Source organism: Thermobia domestica, chromosome 1 (assembly GCF_964235325.1).
Source record: "Thermobia domestica chromosome 1, izTheDome1.hap1.1, whole genome shotgun sequence".
In the NCBI taxonomy this organism is placed as follows: Eukaryota; Metazoa; Arthropoda; class Insecta; order Zygentoma; family Lepismatidae; genus Thermobia; species Thermobia domestica.
The window spans coordinates 118,774,111-118,792,721 of NC_137454.1; the positions used below are offsets into that span (position 1 = coordinate 118,774,111).

At 35.5% G+C, this 18,611-nt stretch overlaps 1 protein-coding gene across 3 annotated transcripts in view; it reads left to right on the forward strand.

Moving 5' to 3' along the window:
• Nucleotides 1-18,611, forward strand: part of LOC145688368 (tubulin alpha-1 chain-like) — an 86,226-nt gene that overhangs the window by 28,019 nt on the left and 39,596 nt on the right. For 2 of the 3 annotated variants that reach the window (XM_081762535.1, XM_081762543.1), the window contains exon 3: nt 16,956-17,175. In XM_081762535.1, the coding sequence (XP_081618661.1) occupies nt 16,956-17,175 (220 nt within the window). Of the gene's footprint in view, nt 1-16,934; nt 17,176-18,611 lie in introns of those variants that run through there. The other variant, XM_081762525.1, reaches the window with a different exon arrangement.

Sequence of the window (18,611 nt, forward strand, 5' to 3'; positions counted from 1 at the left end):
CATAACTATTTTAGTTTAAGCCCTTGTATCTTCATAAGAGTGATTTTCTTTGAAATTTCACTTAACTTCTTTAAAATTTCCTGACAAATAATATTTATTTATTATTCGTCCCAAAAAAAACAACATAATTTTATTATTAAAAGCTATATCTCATTTACTGTTTTAGGGGCACTCCACCTATTTCGTAACGCTATTTTTGACCAATTTTTACCCCCTTCTCCTCCTTGTCACACTTCGTAACGCAAGGCCGAACCTCTTCAACTTTGTTACGTAACACTTTTTGATTTTTGTTTTTTCACCAGTTTTGATTATTTTGGGGGCTATTACAATAAAAAAACTATTTTAATGGTAGAACTTTTTATTACAAAATGCTTATATTATTGTGAATATATTTGTAGCGTTTTTCGCCAAAAAATCAAAGTATTAAAAAATGGTAGACCCGTAATAATATTTTAACCCCATAAGGTTGTTTAATTAACCAATCCTAATTCTTAAAAACTAATGTAGTTTGCCTAAGGGAATCGCACCCATCATTTTAGGTCACTGGTGATTGGCAAGAAGAAAGTACTGCGGAAGATGCAGTTAGAACAGGATCTAAAGAAATAACATCGATCTCTTCTTCCGAGATCCAGTATGCTTCGTGCATTTGAAGTTCGCCAGTGTCAACGACGCAAGTTCTGTTCCTCGTCGACCACAGATTAGAAGTGGCTGCAAACGTGAAGGAGCAGGGACATCACGTTTGTGAACAATTTTTCGAGCATCTTCTTTGGACTTTGGACTTCAGTTTACCACTTTACAAATTCTTCTTGTCCTAAAACAGTGCGAGAATGCGAATAAATCCAAAAATTGAAAAAAAAAAAGTACGATATTAATATCTGACGAATTATAATATCTTTCGGTTTTTAATATCTTTTGGTCTGCAAATCGTGGATCGTTCCGTCGCGGAAAATATTTCACGAAAAAGAGTTTCTTCTGTTTCACAGAACGGAGTTTTGTTGTATTGCAAGACACACACAGTTCCTCACCATTCATGCTGGTGTCTACTGCATCTTGGAATCCCTACTGTATGATTCAATTTATATAGGCTATAGTTCACAACTTTCCAAAGCAATGGAAAATCTCTCTCTCTCTCTTTCTTTCTCTCTCTCTCTCTCTCTCTCTCTCTCTCTCTCTCTCTCTATATATATATATATATATATATATATATATATATATATATATATATATATATATATATATATATATATATATAATAAAAGTGACTACATTTGTAAGTTAACTCTTGAACCACCCTACTGATCACGATCAAATTTTCAACATAGATGAGTTTCGGGCATCGAATCCTCGAATTAATGTCGAATCCATAGTTTTCGGGGTTGCTGATATGAACAATGACACTTCCGATGCCATTTAAATCAAATTTTAGTCCCCATTAGTACTCCTAAGCGGGATGGTGACGTAAAAATAATTGAAAATTACCAATTAATTGGAATCCAAACTGAAAAACCGAATAACGTTGTTTTCACCTAATTTTCCATCTGATATAAATATGTTTTTTTTAAACATTAGTTACAGCATACAAAAAAGGTAATGCCGGTCTACTTACAAATCAGTTTAGTACCATTGTTGTATGGTAGTATTTATAGTACCTTGTTAAAACATTTATTTTCAAACTGTCAAATATAAATCGCAGTAAATTGTGTAATCTGCTGTGAAAAGAAAAAAGTATACCATACTATTTTTCGATCGGTGTAAGGAAGAGATACCATACTATTTTTCGATTGGTATGGTAAAATAGTATTTTTCCATACTATTTTACAGTAAATTATTAATTATATGTAAACTTTGTTATTTTTAAGTGACTGAAACGAGGTAATCTTACGATGATGTTTTAAGAGTTGGTCATTTGGGGGGGGGGCAGGAACTCATTTGGGGGGGCCGGGCCCCGATGGGCCCCCCCTTGGCTACACCCCTGGGATGGACGTAGTAGGAATTCAGGAAGTTAGGTGGGAAGGAAATGGATCTGAGAATTCCGGAAATTTTACGTTCTTTTACGGGGAAGGAAATAAAAATCACCAGTTAGGAACAGGGTTTTTCGTTCATAAACGTATATTACCAGCAATTAAACGGGTTGAATTTGTTACTGATAGACTTTCTTTTATTACTCTTAAGGGACGGTGGTGTGATATTATTGTTTTAAATGTACATGCCCCAACTGAAGATAAGGATGACGATATAAAAGACAGTTTTTACGATGAAGTGGAACGGATATTTGACCAACTCCCGCGATACCATATGAAAATTCTATTAGGGGACTTCAATGCGAAGGTAGGACGAGAGGATATTTTCAAACCGATTATAGGGAACGAAAGTCTGCATAAGGAAAGTAATGACAACGGTGTTAGACTCGTGAACTCTGCAACATCCAAAAACCTAATCGTGAAGAGTACAAAATTTCCACATCGCGACGTTCATAAATACACTTGGACATCACCAGACGGAAAAACACACAATCAAATTGATCACGTTTTAGTAGATAGAAGAAGGCAATCTAGCATAATTGATGTCTGGTCGTTTAGAGGGGCTGATTGTGACACTGACCACTACCTGGTAGCAGCGATAATACGAGAGAGGTTATCGTTGAATAAAGGTAATATTCATTGTCCGAAAACGGAGAGATTCAATTTAAAGAAATTAGAAGAGAGCCAGGTACGAGAGAAATACAAGATTGAAGTTTCGAATAGATTCTCGGCTTTAGAAGATTCGGAGTGCACTAGTGTTGAGGATACCTGGATTGAAATTAGAGATAGCATTAAAATTTCAGCAAAAGAAAAATTGGGACACGCGGAAATACGTAGGAACAAACCATGGTTCGACCAGGAATGGATTAAACTAGCAGAGAAGAGAAAACAGGCAAAATTACGCTGGCTACAAAATCCGAATGAAATAACTACATAAAATTTCGCAGATATCAGGCGGGAAACTTCCAAAACTTTTAGAACAAAGAAACGCGACTTTCTGAAAGCTAAAATTAAGGAACTTGAAGATAATAGTAAAAATAAAAACATCCGGGACATGTATAAGGGAATCAACGAATTTAAGAAAGGCTATCAACCTCGTGTTTATATATTAAAGAAAGCTGACGGTACAGTTCTCACTGATACGGATAGCATCTTAAATAGATGGAAAGATTTCTTTGACGATTTGCTTAACACGCAACCAAAAACTACTGTGCGTGGAGAAAAGGTGATACACACCGCAGAACCGTATATTCCAGAAACCAACCGAATAGAAGTGGAAACCGCTATAAAGAAATTAAAGAAACACAAATCTCCGGGTGTAGATGAAATTCCGGCTGAGTTAATTTTAGCTGGAGGCGAAAAATTGTGGAACAAGATACACAATCTCATTCTCCTTATCTGGAACAAGGAAGAATTGCCACAAGAGTGGAAAGAATCAATCATTGTTCCAATTCACAAGAAGGGCGACAAAACTGACTGTAATAATTATCGAGGTATTTCTCTTCTGTCAACATCCTATAAAATCCTTTCAAATATTCTATTAGCAAGACTGACCCCATACGCAGATGAAATTATTGGAGATTATCAGTGCGGATTTAGACGAAATCGATCAACTATCGACCAAATATTTACCATTCGCCAAATACTCGAAAGAAAGTGGGAATACAATACCCCGGTACATCAACTATTTATTGACTTTAGAAAGGCGTACGACTCGGTTAGGAGAGAAACATTATACAACGTTCTTACAGAACTTGGAATACCAAGAAAGCTAATCAGATTAATTAAGATATTTAATATGTTTAAATGAATCCCAAAGTAAAGTACGGGTAGGAAAATTTTTGTCCACGAGCTTTCACGTCGAAAATGGCCTGAAACAAGGAGATGCGTTGTCGCCATTATTATTTAACTTCGTTCTGGAATACGCTATAAGGAAAATCAAAGATAGCAACCAGGGCCTGGAGTTGAACGGTATTCACCAGGTTATGGCATATGCTGATGATGTAAATTTAATAGGGGATGATAGGAGAACAATAGAAAGAAATGCAGAAATCTTATTAAACGCCTGCAGGGACATGGGTTTAGAAGTAAATGCAGAGAAAACTAAATACATGGAAGCACGTCGGGACCGGAATACAGCAAATTATGGATGCGTTAAAATATTAAATAATACTTTTGATAAAGTGGATAGTTTCAAATATCTAGGATCAATATTAACAGAGAAAAATCATATTCACGAAGAAATTAAATGTCGACTAAAAGCAGGGAATTCGTGTTACTATTCGGTTCAAAATCTCTTGTAGTCGCGAATTCTGTCGACGAATTTGAAGCTTAAAATATACAAAACGATAATTATGCCTCTTATTCTGTATGGCTGCGAAACATGGTCACTTACTCTGAGGGAAGAACATAGACTGAAAGTATTTGAGAACAAGATCCTGAGGCGAATATTCGGACCCAGGAGGAACGGGAATGGGGAATGGCGGAAACTTCATAACGAGGAACTACATAGTTTATATGGTTTACCCAACATTGTTAGGGTCGTCAAGTCTAGGAGGCTTAGGTGGGCGGGTCATGTAGCTAGAATGGAAGAAAGTAGAAACGCTTTCAAAGTCTTGACTGGAAGACCAATCGGAAAACGACCATTAGGAAGACCTAGGCGCAGATGGGAGGACAATGATAAGATGGATCTCGCAGAGATAGGAATACAAAGTAGGAACTGGATCCAATTAGCTAAGGATAGAAGTCAGTGGAGAGCTTTTGTGAACGCGGCATTGAACCTACGGGTTCCATAGGCCACAGAGTTAGTTAGTTAGTTAATCCCCAGTTTCAACATAACTACTGCAAAACAAACCTCATTATCATTACTATGATTAATATTATCTTTTCTGTTTATTTGTTTTGCAAATTTGTTATTATACACTCGGTCTAATCTAATCTAATCACACAATTTTCCAAATAGAGTTTTAAGATGCTCATGAGTAAGGAATCAAATCTCTTCTTACATCTTCGTTGTTTAAGAGTACAAAGGGCTAGTAACTACTTGTATTCCTCTTGTCAATTTACTTATAAAATATGCAATACGATATATAGTATTTTAACCTAAAAAGATAATATCCTATTAGTTATACAACCAAGGAAACTACGATTGATATACAAATATTCAGATCATGTCTTGCCCCCCCACTTTTAACGTTCAATCGCCGCCACTGATTCTAATAGTATAAAATATTCATGGGAAATGTTTCACGTTAAATCCAGTATGTAGTAATAGGCCGAATAAAGTAAATTAAACTGACTATATTCAATATAGATGATAAACTAAGTTTCTGGGAGACTAGATCCGTCAGACTGGTTTGAGTTGAGTGATTAGAGATCAGAACCTTAGCTGGTACTGCAATTACTGCTGCTCATTTTCTAGATCGGAATTTGGTATCGCATGAGGCTTGATTTGCACTATCCATTCAGATCCGAGACGGCCATTTTGCAATTGGGGCTTACCCGAACTCAGGCTTACTATACCCAATGACGCTTGAGCTCATTAATCTCAGTGAGACTCATGCTGGCTCAAACTTGCATTCGCTTCAGCTCAGGCTCGCTATTCTCAGTGAAGCACACACTCGGTCTTACTCGTACTCGCTGATAAAATATTTAAACTCGAATAACTCGAAAACGGGGCAACGTATTGATCTGCTGTTTCCACATTTAGTAATAGGTCATCAAGTACTACACGTCCCAAAAGTATTGACCATCAAGGTCAAAGGTCAAATATTTAAACCAGAATAACTCGTAAACGGAGCCACATATTGAGGTGCTGTTTCCACATGTAGTAATAGGTTACCAACTAGAACATGTCCCAAAAGTACTGATCATCGAGGTCAAAGGTCAAATATTTAAACCAGCATAATTCATAAACGAAGCTACATATTGAGGTGCTGTTTCCACATTTAGTAAATATGTAATCAACAACTACATGTCCCAAAAGTACTGACCATCGAGGTCGAAGCTCAAATATTTAAACCAGAATAACTCGTAAACGGAGCAACATTGAGGTGCTGTTTCCACATTTAGTAATAGGTCCAAAACTACTGAACATCGAGGCTGAAGGTCAAATATTTTAAACCGAACTCAAAAACGGAGCAACATATTGAGGTGTTGTTTCCACATTTAGTAACAGGTCATCAACTACTATATGTCCTAAAAGTACTTACCATCGAGGTCAAAGTTCAAATATTTAAACCCGAATAACTTATAAACCGAGCAACATATTGAGGGGCTGTTTCCACATTTAACCCTTTCCAATCCTGGCTTTTTGGGCTATTTTTTAGACTTTCAGTCAAGCAGCTACTGTATCGACACTATTTATCCTAGGATCATGGTTCATACCTCATTCTCTTCAGAATATAGCTGGCTTTCAAATGGTACCACTTGCATGCTCATACCATATACCAGAAGCGGGAAAAAATGTCAAAGTGAAAGTTTCGGAGGGAAATTTTTTCTCGAACTTTGCCCCCCCCCTGGACCCCCCGTGCCAACGTAGCCATCTAAAAAAATCTGAGAAATAGTACTTGGTATACTGAATGTGTGTGCCAAATTTCTAGTTTCTATCTTGAATAGTAAGGGAGGGAGAAATTTTATCAAAATTTCCCACCATGCCCCAAATTACCACAAAACACTATGATCTCAGGGAAAAAAATCCTGAGACATCCCTAATTACCCTAGGGTCATGTGTCGCCCATATTCTCTTCTGAATAGAACTGCCTTTCAGGCGGTACCATTCACATGTCTCCATCATGTATCTAAGGCGGGAAATTGCAGAAAAAAGGGATTTTTTGGTCTAAATTTCCCTTTTTTCAACTTTTAGCCCCTCTGGACCCCCCTGTTTTAACGCAGAAATCTGAAAGAAAATCTGTTAAATACTACTCAGTGGACTGAATGTTTGTGCACAATTTCAATCTTCTAGGTGCAAAAATAAGCCCGCCAGAAAAAAAATTCAGAAGTTTCCGTATGTTACCCTATACAGAAGTATATTTTGAAAAAAATCACTGAGACGTCCCTAATTACCCTAGAATAATAATTCGACCGTCATTCTCTTCAGAATGGAACTGCCTTTCAGACGGTATGTATGTATCATGTATGTAAGGCGGGAAAATGACGAGAAACCGGATTTTGGGGGTAAAAATATCCCTTTTTCACCCCTTTGCCCCTCTGGTTCCCCCTGTTTTAGCACTGACATCGGAACAAAAAATCTGGTAAATACTACTCGGTAGATTGAATGTTTGTGCAAAATTTCAATCTTCCACGTGGAAAAATAAGCACGCCAAAAAATATTGAACATAGGCTTAGAAAATGAGAAAATAAATTTTTGACTTATGACGTCATCACCTCCTATGTCTGGACGCAGGAAGGTCTGAAACCATACGGAATGTCTTCTACAAGCCCTCTGGACTTGGAAAACAAAAAAAAAAACGGACGAAAAAGCTCAAATAGAAGAGAAATAACGCAATGTACCATGAAAAACGCGTATGGTACAAAATTGTACCATAGGATCCCCAAAGGGTTAATAATGGGTCACCAACTACTACATGTCCCAAAAGTACTGACCATCCATGTCAAAGGTCAACTATTTAAACGAGAATAATTCATAAACGGAGCTACATATTGAGGTGCTGTTTCCACATTTAGTAAATAGGTCATCAACTAATACATGTCCCAAAAGTATTGACCATCGAGGTCAAAGGACGAATATTTAAACCAGAATAACTCGTAAACGGATTCACATATTGAGGTAGTCTCCACATTACTAATAGGTCATCAAGTACCACATGTCGCAAAAGTAGTGACCATCGAGGTCAAAGGTCAAATATTTAAACTCGAATAACTCCTAAACGGAGCAACATATTGAGGTGGTTTCCACTTTTACTAATAGGTTGTAAACTACTACATGTTCCAAAAGTACCGACCATCGAGGTCAAAGGTCAAATATTTAAACCTGAATAACTCGTAATCGAAGCCACATATTGAGGTGCTGTTTCCACATTTAGTAATGGGTCATAAAGTACTGACCATCGAGGTCAAAGGTCAACTATTTAACCCTTAAGTTGTAAACAGAGCAACGGATAAATTTGTGACCCATTCAGTTTTGTACCACGAAAAAAGGAAAAATGAATAAATTTGCGTGTCGTATTTACTTCTGTACCAAACAGGAAAAAGCATATTAATGTCATTTTAACTAACTGAGTATTTTATACCATTTTGTAGTATATAAATAAACAAAGGAATAAATTTGTATATACCAGAGAAAAAGGAAAAATATGGCGTTTTAACTACCTGAAAATTTTATATCATTTTGTACTATTTTAAAAAAACGAGGGGATAAATTTGAGTGACTTATTTAATTTTGTACCAACGAGAAATGTCATTTTAGCTGGATCAGAATTTTTATACCATTTTGTACTATTTAAATAAACAAAGGAATAAATTTGTACTAACCAGAAAAAGCGAAAAAGGATAATTTTCACTGGCTCAGAAGTTCTATACCATTTTGTACTATTTAAACAAACGAAGGGATAACTGTTGAGTGAACTATTGAATTTTGTAGCATGAAGGACCATTTTAACTAACTCAGAATTTTATATCATTTTGTAGTACTCAAATAAACGAAGAAATAAATTTGGATGGAGTATTTAGCTTTGTACCAACCAGAAAAAAGTGAAGAATGAATAAAATTTGAGTGGACTATTTCCTTTTGTACCAATTGGAAAAGTGAAGGACCATTATAGCTTTTGTGTAATTCAAATAAACGAAGGAGTAAATTTGTACTTACCAGAAAAGGAGAAAAGGATCATTTTATACCTTTGTGTGCTATTCAAATAATCGAGGGAATAAATTTGAGTGGTCTATTTTACTTTTGTACCAATCAAAAGAAAAGCGAAGGTCAATTTTGACTAGCTTAGCATTTTATACCTTTCTGGACCATTTAAAAACTAAGGATAATTTGAGTAGTCTATTATATTTTGTACCAATGAAAAAGGACCATTTTAACAAGGTCAGCACTTTATACCTTGTTGTGCCATTTAATGAAATGAGCAATTAAATCCGAGTGCCCTATTTCCTTTTGTACCAACGAGAAAAACCGAAGAAGGACCATTTTAACTAGGTCAATATTTTATACCTCTTGTACTATTTAAACAAACGAAGGGATAAATTTGTACCAACCAGAAGAAAAACCGAAAAAATGCCATTTTAAAAAGCTGAATATTTTATACCATTTTGTACTATTCAAATAAACGAAGGAATAAATTTTGGTATTCTACTTTTTGTACCAACGAGAAATGCTATTTTAACTAATTGAGTATTCTATACCATATTCTACTACTCAAATAAACTAAGGCGTAAATTTGATTAACCTATTCAATTTTGTACCACCGAGAAATGCCATTTTAAGTAGCTCAGAATTTCTATACCTTTTTGTGCCATTCAAATAAACGAAGGAATAAATTTGTACTAACGAGAAAAAAGCGAAGAAGTTTCATTTTAACTAACTCAGAATTTTATATCATTTTGTAATACTCAAATAAACGAAGAAATAAATTTGGGTGACCTATTCAGTTTTGTAACAAGCAGAAAAAGGAAAGAATTAACATTTTGTAGTAATCAAATGAACGAAGGAAAAAATTTGGGTGGACTATTTAGTTTTGTACCAACCATGAAACAAGCGAAGAAGGTCCATTTTAACTAGTTCAATATTTCTGTATCATTTTCTACCACTCAAATAAACGAAGGAATAAATTTGGGTGGTCTATTTTATTTTTGTGCCAGTCAGAAGAAAAGCAAAGATGGTCCATTTTAAGTAGCTACCTTTCTGGGGGATTCAAATAAACGAAAGAATAAATTTCAGTGGTCTGATTAGTTGTGGTGCTAGATTTTGTATATTTTTGTGTCACCCAGAGAAAATGCCACTTTAAAGTAGCTATGATAAGTAAATTTTAATTGCCTCTCCCGCCACGTAAAAATATGCACTATATAAGCAGCTTTTGCCTAATGAAATTACACTAAAAATAATGTTAATAGCCGTTTGCCTTCCACACTAGTAAGGTGCTCTGTGTTATATATATAAAAGACAAATTTACGCCCAATAGACTGTACCTAGGACCCTCACTATACTAACAATACAAATATTAGGTAACGCATTCGTAACATTATTTAAATATCTGAAACAACAGAATTATTCAGCTCTTTTTTAGATGGTGGGCTACATGGAACTCTGAAACCTTTTCTCTTCCTGGATGAGCTGATTTTTACTTTAATATGATCTCTTCTTCGTCTAGTTTTCCTTCTGCCTTTTTCTCTATCAGCACAGTGATCCAAAATGGTCAATCATGTTGTTTTTCTTCTTTCTTTAGTACGTCTTCATACCTTAATAACGCTAATTGCTATGGAGCCTGCTCTACAGAATTGATTTAAAATTCAATGTATGATGCTACTCTCTTCTGTAACCAATGGTAGCTCTGGTTGGTTAAATCTTACGTTCAAATATGTAGTTAGTGATCGGGAAACTTTGGACTTTAGCGTCGTTATTGGATTTTGTCAAACTATACTAACTGTAAGACTTAATGCGCTAAACGCACGTTCATTAACCATATAACTATGAGCCTTGCTTAGTGGCGGGAAAGGCAATTAAAATTTATTTAGCATTGCTACTTTAAAGTGGTCGTTTCTCTGAGTGACAAAAATATACAAAATCTAGCACCACAACAACTAAATAAACCACTCAAATTTATTCTTTCGTTTATTTGAATCCCCCAGAAAGGTATAAAATTCTGAGCTAGTTAAAATGGACCTCCTTCGCTTTTTAAATCGTTAATACAAAAGTTAAAAAGCCAACAAAATCTATTCATTCTTCAATTTTTTTCTGCTTGCTACAAAATTGAATAGGTCACTCAAATTTAACCCTTCGTTTATTTGAATAGCACAAAAAGGCACAAAACGCTGAGGTAGTTAAAATGGCATTTCTCTTTGGTACAAAATTGAATAGGTCACTCAAATTTATTCCTTTGTTTGTTTGAGTAGCACAAAATGTTAATTCTTTTCTTTTTCTGCTTGCTACAAAACTGAATAGGTCACATAAATTTATTCCTTCGTTTATTTCAGTATTACGAAATGATATAAGATTCTGAGTTAGTTAAAATGAAACTTCTTCGCTTTTTCTGGTTAGTATAAATTTATTCCTTCCTTTATTTGAATAGCACAAAAAGGTATAGAAATTCAGAGCTAGTTAAAATGGTGGTACAAAATCGAATAGGTTAATCAAATTTATTCCTTCGTTTATTTGAGTAGTACAAAATGGTATAAATATTCAGCTAGTTAAAATTGCATTTCTTCAGTTTTTCTTCTAGTTGGTACAAATTTATCCTTTCGTTTGTTTAAATAGTACAATAGGTATAAAATACCGAGCCTGTTAAAATGACCCCTCTTCGCTTTTTTTCGTTGGTACGAAACTGAATAGGTCATAAATTTATCCATCGCTCTGTTTACAACTTATTAAGGGTTAAATAGTTAACCTTGACCTGGATTGTCAGTACTTTATGACCCATTACTAAATTTGGAAACAGCACCTCAAATGTGGCTTCATTTACGAGTCATTCGGGTTTAAATATTTGTTCCTTGGACCTCGATGGTCGGTACTTTTGGGACATGTAGCAGTTGATGACCTATTAGTAATGTGGAAAAAACATCTCAATACGTTGTTCCGTTTGCGAGTCATTCGGGTTTAAGTATTAGACCTTTGACCTCGATACTTTTGGAACGTGTAGTAGTTGATGATCTACTACTAAATGTGGAAACAGCACCTCAATGTGTTGTTTCGCTTACGAGTTATTCAAGTTTAAATATTTGACGTTTGACCTCGATAATCAGAACTTTTGGGACATGTAATATTTCGTGAGCTATTACTGAATGTGGAAACAGCGCCTGAATATGTGGTTCCGTTAAATGTTTAAATATTTTATCAATATGTGGCTCCGTTTACTATTAGTTTAAATATTTGACCTTTGACCTCGATAGTCAGTACTTTTGGGACATGTAGTAGTTGATGACCTATTACTAAATGTTGAAACAACACCTCAATGTGTTGCACCGTTTTTGAGTTATTCGGGTTTAAATATTTGACCTTTAGCCTCGATGTTCAATACTTTCGGAACATGTAGTGCTTGGTGACCTGTTAGTAAATGTGGAAACACCTACTCAATATGTGGATCCGTTTAGGAGTTATTGGGTTTAAATATTTGACCTTTGACCTCGATGGTCAGTACTTTTTGGACATGTAGTAGTTGGTGACCTATTACTGAATGTGGAAACAGCGCCTGAATATGTGGTTCCGTTTACGAGTTATTTTGGTCCAAATATTTGACCTATGACCTCGATGGTCAATAACTTTGTGACATGTAGTAGTTCATGACTTATTATTACATGTGGAAACAGCACCTCAATATGTTTGCCCCGTTTTCGAGTTATTCGGATTTAAATATTTTATCTTTGTTCTCGATGGTCAGTACTTTTGGAACATGTAGTACTTGACGAATGCTTGAGTAATTTCTGCTATGTTACATAGGGGTTGATAAAATGGAACGAATATACTCCTGTTACTGTTTGATAGTGGTATCAGGGCGCTTTAACTTATAAGTGGTGGAACTGGGGAAGTAAAATGTTTCTGCCGCTTGGTGGTGCTAGTGCTGTTTGGTGAAAGAGAAACTGAAATGCCAGAAAATCCATTGCGTAGCGCAAGAAAAACAAGTAAATATTTTTGCCCATATGCACACACTAGATGAAAAAAGAAATAGTATCCATAAAAATTCATTTACACTTTTCAAAATAACAAACTGAAGCTCAGTATGTAGAAAAGAAATTTTAAATTTAAATTTAAAAAGGCAAATGTTTTAAGAAATTCTACTTACTCTAGCTGGAGGAAAGTTTTGTCAATTTTCTCGCGGATTTTGCAACTGATGCAGATCTTTTTTCCCTTGACATTTCTTTCGCGCGAAAAATGAAACGACACTTAATGTAGTGGAATACTAACTTTGGTAAATACATGAATAGATGATCCTCTGAACAACATAAATTTCGGAACACTGGTATTTCGTACAACATTTGAACACAATCAGAAAGTGCGTCACCCCAAAGTGCGTCTTCTTTTTGTAGTTTCTGTTCCAACACCTTGTCGACGTGTCTTATTACATCATAAAATGCTACAGAGGGGTATTTGAGGTAACTATAATCGTTGCCCCCAAAGTCTTTTAACCGAGTAAGAATATGAACGGCATTTGTATCGCTTGGAGATTCAGAGTCACTTTGCAAAGATGCCAAGCAATTTTTGCACGAAACAAGTTGTTTACTTGCACTGTGAAACAAGTAACCACACAAATAATAAATTACATTATTCCCCCTTGCGGTTGTGCTCTGATCACTAGCGGATAAATTAAAAGGGTCTAATTCCGGTTCAATGTCAGTTAGTGTAATTGACTTCTTTATGTGGTCTTGAATGCCTTCCTTTATTTCCTTGCTTTTGTTTATCTCCATTTGAGCCATAGATCTTATCTGATGCGTAAAGGATGTTAACTTTCCATCAACGGAATCTTCACAGTTTGCTTTTAAAGAAAGTGCTTCTTTCACGGGTACGTATATGGACTGAAGCAGGTGAAGGTGGAAGAAATCAATTGATGTCGGATGATCATCACTACTCAAACCACGTATAAGACCAAAATGTCTTTCAGCAGGATCTTGGTAAAATTTAGCTGTTAAAACATATTTGTAGCCTGAGGACCAAAGCAATTCACACAATTCATTAGTGCTTTTAACTGTCACTCGAAGAGATTCTAAAGTTTGTTTGGATGCAAAGGTGTTGTCTGAACGCTGAAGAATTTGGAAGAAACGTATGAATACATTGTGAAGTTTGTCTCCTTTCCGAAGTCCTTCTATTGGGCGTTTGGAATTCAATGCGTCAAAAACTTGATTTATGTCTTGCGTGAATAACTCTGTATCTTCGCTGCTTTCGAAGCCGGGCACTCCAAGTTCTCGGTAAAATTTCATACGTGATGCAACTGTTCTACTGAAAAGCTGTGTGGCTAATTTTACACTCATCTTCTGAAATGCCTTAGGGTTTATGTGAGAAGAAGTTAATTTCGGAACTACTCTCTTACTAGTGTGTGATTTGGTCTCGGAATCATATAGTTTTCTGTAGTAATCAAACCGCACAGAACGACCATTGTAAATTACACTTCCAAAATTTTGAAAATTATTCCTAAAACATTTGGTGATATGACAAATGTCTCCCATTGCAAAAATTTGTCTATTGGCATCGCAGGGATTAGAAATGAAATTCCTTATATTGTATAAGTTTCCTGATATTCCTAAATTTTTCCAAGCCTTTTTGTTTGGTTAGCATCGCATGTGAATGCCATTACCCTGACGTTATTATTTTCTAATTGGATAATCACTTGTAAGATGATTTTTGCAAGTGTATAACCATCAGTGGCATTCTTGCTTAAGTAAATTGCAATGGGTTGCACCCACGATTTCATAAGAGGAGCGAGAAAAAATACTAAAGCATGGTCGCCTAAAACATTCTTATCTTCTTCTTTCGTGAATTCACCCATGTTCACAAAACCATCGAAACTACACTTGCTGGAATTGTATCTAATATTCTCACGTAATTTTACTTCATAAAAAATCAGAGCACAATTACGACCATTTTCATCACTATCTTCCATGTCCTTAGCTATAGCTGAGAGAGCATGAGGATTTATGCCATAATTACACTTGCGACCGCGCAATAATTTACGTAGTAAAGAAACGGAAGGCAACGGTAACAATTGATGATTCGCACAATGTTCATATCCTTTCCTTGATTTTATTAAAAAAGCAAACTTTCCAAAATGAATTCTGATTCATAGCGCATTCCGCATTTCTTTGATTCATTCTTCTTTGTCATGGTACGAACGACTAGTTTTTGTTTGTCCGGTAGTCTTTCCGTTTTGTACTGTCTTATAATAGTTCGTAATTTTTCAGTTTCTTTGATGTGATTACGTCGCTTCTTCTGGTTTCGAGTGAGCATGTGTTTTAATCGTTTCACTTCTCTACGAAGATGCATTACTTCCTTTGCAAGGTTATTTGAATTACTTGCACTTGAGCTTTCTTCAGCACTATAAACTACTGGTGTCGCACTATCTGGTTTTGGGTTCAAAATTACTTCCGATTTCTTTTCCTTCGGGGGAGAAGGGGGGCGCCGACGTTTAGAGGGGTTTTTTCGTTTACGCGGGTTGAAACTTAAATAGCTTGGAATCCCGGGAAAATTATGCGGCACAGCAATTGGGGTTAGTTTCCATTTGTCACGTTTTATTTCCACTAGTTTCTCTTCTACTGTAAAAGAATCTACTTTCACTAACATGTCATCACTGAAATGTATATCACAAACACGGTCATTCAGAGTTAACGCACGGTCACTTCTAGGAATTTTTCTGTTCCACTCGTCTAAACAATCTTTTGGAGGTCTAAAAAAATGCCTACCATCGCCTTTAGTATGTCCTGACTTACAACCTGGCACAAAACAACCTGGCATGATAAAAAAGACTTATGTATTTCAAATTATTTTAAAACTCACACAAGAACCTCACCGGCACTAAACTTACACGTAGTATATACTTTGTTTTCCCTCTGTTTTCACCAAACGAACGGCGCGCCGCATGGTGTTGGAATTTGGAACTATTTGAGCCTAACTACGGGGTCTTATGGAAGGTGCACCACTTGTAATTTAAAGCGCCCTGGTGGTATGTATTCTTTGCTGTATTAAATAGGTCGAATTTTATGGTAGTGTGAGTCAGGTGACCCCCATCTACTCACCTTTTATAGAGAAGCTAGTCCCTCAAGTCCGTCTGCAAGTCGTCTTCTCCCGTATTATTGATCTGTTTTTCTTCTAATCGCATTTTTTAAAAAAAATATTTAGGTTGTACAGGAAGTTAGCCAACTATATTTCTCCAATTTGGTAGTTTTACATACCATTATTTTCCTTTTAGTTAAAAATGTTTTGTGTATAAAAATGATTGTATTTCTTTGTTCGCTATGGTTTGTGTTAACCTGCAACACTAGTAAACGACAACGATTTATTGTAAAACTTAAAATGAAAAGATTTTAAACTCTACTTTAAATACAGAAATGAATAAATATTAGTCGATGACTAATTTTTAAAAAGTTATAATTTTAAATTATATTATTACTTGAATATTTATTTGTGTTTCTATTAGATGTAAGAGTAAACTGAGAACATGGTAGTTAACGTTTACGAATAATGTATTTTCACTCAGAATTGCAGGAGTAAAACAGTAATACAAAATTATGAGTTTTCATAATTAGAGTAGCTTGTACGTAGTTATTTATTAGCAACCGAACATAGGAAATATACAATTTTAAGCAAATTTTCAATGAACTGTTACATGACAGTGTCGTGTTACCAGAACTAAATAGCTTAAAGAGATTATAATGAGTAGGGGGATACTAGAGGGAAATTTAGAAAAAAAATATGGCAAGAGGTTTTAATAGATTCTTCCAATTTTCAGAACAAAGGGGCATCGGGCCTCCCTACGAAAATATCCCAGTTACGCTAATGGTTTGTAGAAAAGGAAACGCGGGACTTATAGACGTTCGACATGAGGTTACACGTCAGCATTATTACAATATGTAATAACTGGAAAATGATTTAAATGTGAGCTTATATTTTTATTTTTGAAGTTACATAGAACTACGGTAATGTCAGATTTTACCCTATTCTTATATTTTTATCAGTAGTAAGAAACATATCATAATTATCCAGTTTCTTTTTCATTCTTATTAATTAGATTTTGGATCAAAATTGTGCTGAAAATGTTTACTCTACTTTCACAGCGAGAAGTCGTTTCCATCCACTTAGGCCAAGCGGGAGTTCAACTCGGTAATGCATGCTGGGAGTTGTTCTGTCTGGAGCATGGAATCTATCCTGATGGCAGATTTGCCTGGGACCAAGGCTATGGACGTGAGGACAACTATAATGCCTTCTTTTCCATATCTGGGGCTGGAAAATGCGTTCCTCGAGTGTTGTTTGCTGACCTAGAGCCTACAGTTATAGGTAAGTCTCTGCAATACATTAATATATTGATTGTATTTCATGATGTTTTATTAAGTTATGGTATTTGAGATGCACAATTGAGCTGATCGTATACTTAACCGTAAGCATAAATGTTGAGTTACTGACAAAGGTTATACGTAGCTTGTGAAGTGAAGAAGCGAGTGCTATACGAAAAAGTTCTCATCGCAATTGTATACAGGACTCCTAAAGTACATTACCACTTGAAATTCTCCCTTTCATGCAATAGTAGGCAACCCAAAAAAGTTGGTCGTTGGGGTGGATGCGCATTAGAAATGCGTTGGACCAAACATCAATTTTGTTACAAATATATCAGTGTGGCAAACTACAAATAAGAGAATAAAATAAATTGACCCAGTTGAACGTATCCTCCATTTCAGACTACTAATGCAAACTGAAAAAAAACCACAAAAAACCGAAACAAAAAGAAAAAGAAAGAAAGAAAAAATTGAATGAGTGCTGTTTTAATTCTAAATTTATATCAGAAATATCCTATATTAAAGTCCAAACTGTATCGTAATGAAAAGTTACAAATGTTCGAAGGGAAAGTTTATGTTCCTCATGGATGTAGCATGTTTCAAATTTCAACGTGAATAAATCACATTGAATTATAGGATGGAAACAAGTTTTATGCGAACTAGTATAAATAAAATTTTGTTTTCAAATAACCAAATCGGTTACCATTTTCTAGTCTTTTCCGAGGATTTATCTGTTCAGAACATCCAGCATCCATTTCGTCTCTTGCGGATATAACGCAATTTGAACAAATAGAATGATCACGCTAGAGCTCAAACGGATCATCGTGTCAGTCGGATGAAGTTGGTTAGGTTACGAACCACAAATGGGCCAAGGATTAAAACCCGTAGTGACCCGGTAATTCGACTGAGACACGGTAATCCAGAGGATAAAAAAGAGATTTTACTTATTCCCTTGCGTTTAAACAATATTTCTGTCAGAGATGACCAGGACGAAATGTTTTCCGCAGAACACGAAAAACACGACGCCAAAGTTCCCAAGTAATTAGATTTTCTTGCTCCGTTTTAACTTTGGAACACGCACACTTACATGAAGTGCTTGTGTGTGTGAGAGAGAGTGGGGAGAAGTGAAAGATACAAAGACAGGATAAGGTAACGTCAAGAAAGAGAGAGAGGGGGACGAATATAAATATGAAACATACTTATTATTACAGTATATGTTATGGAACGCACACACTGTTTACTCGACTTATCGTCAGTGATGCCTTGTAATTCTCAAATAGAAGATGAATCTGTTTGCAGTCATTATTTTATGCGAAAAAATCATACTACCTGATGGGGAATCGAACCTAGGTTTCCATTTGAAAGTCTAGCACTTTACCACTACATCACCGATTGCTTTACCCAAACTTTATTTAAGAAATTGTGTAGTGATTCTTTCTG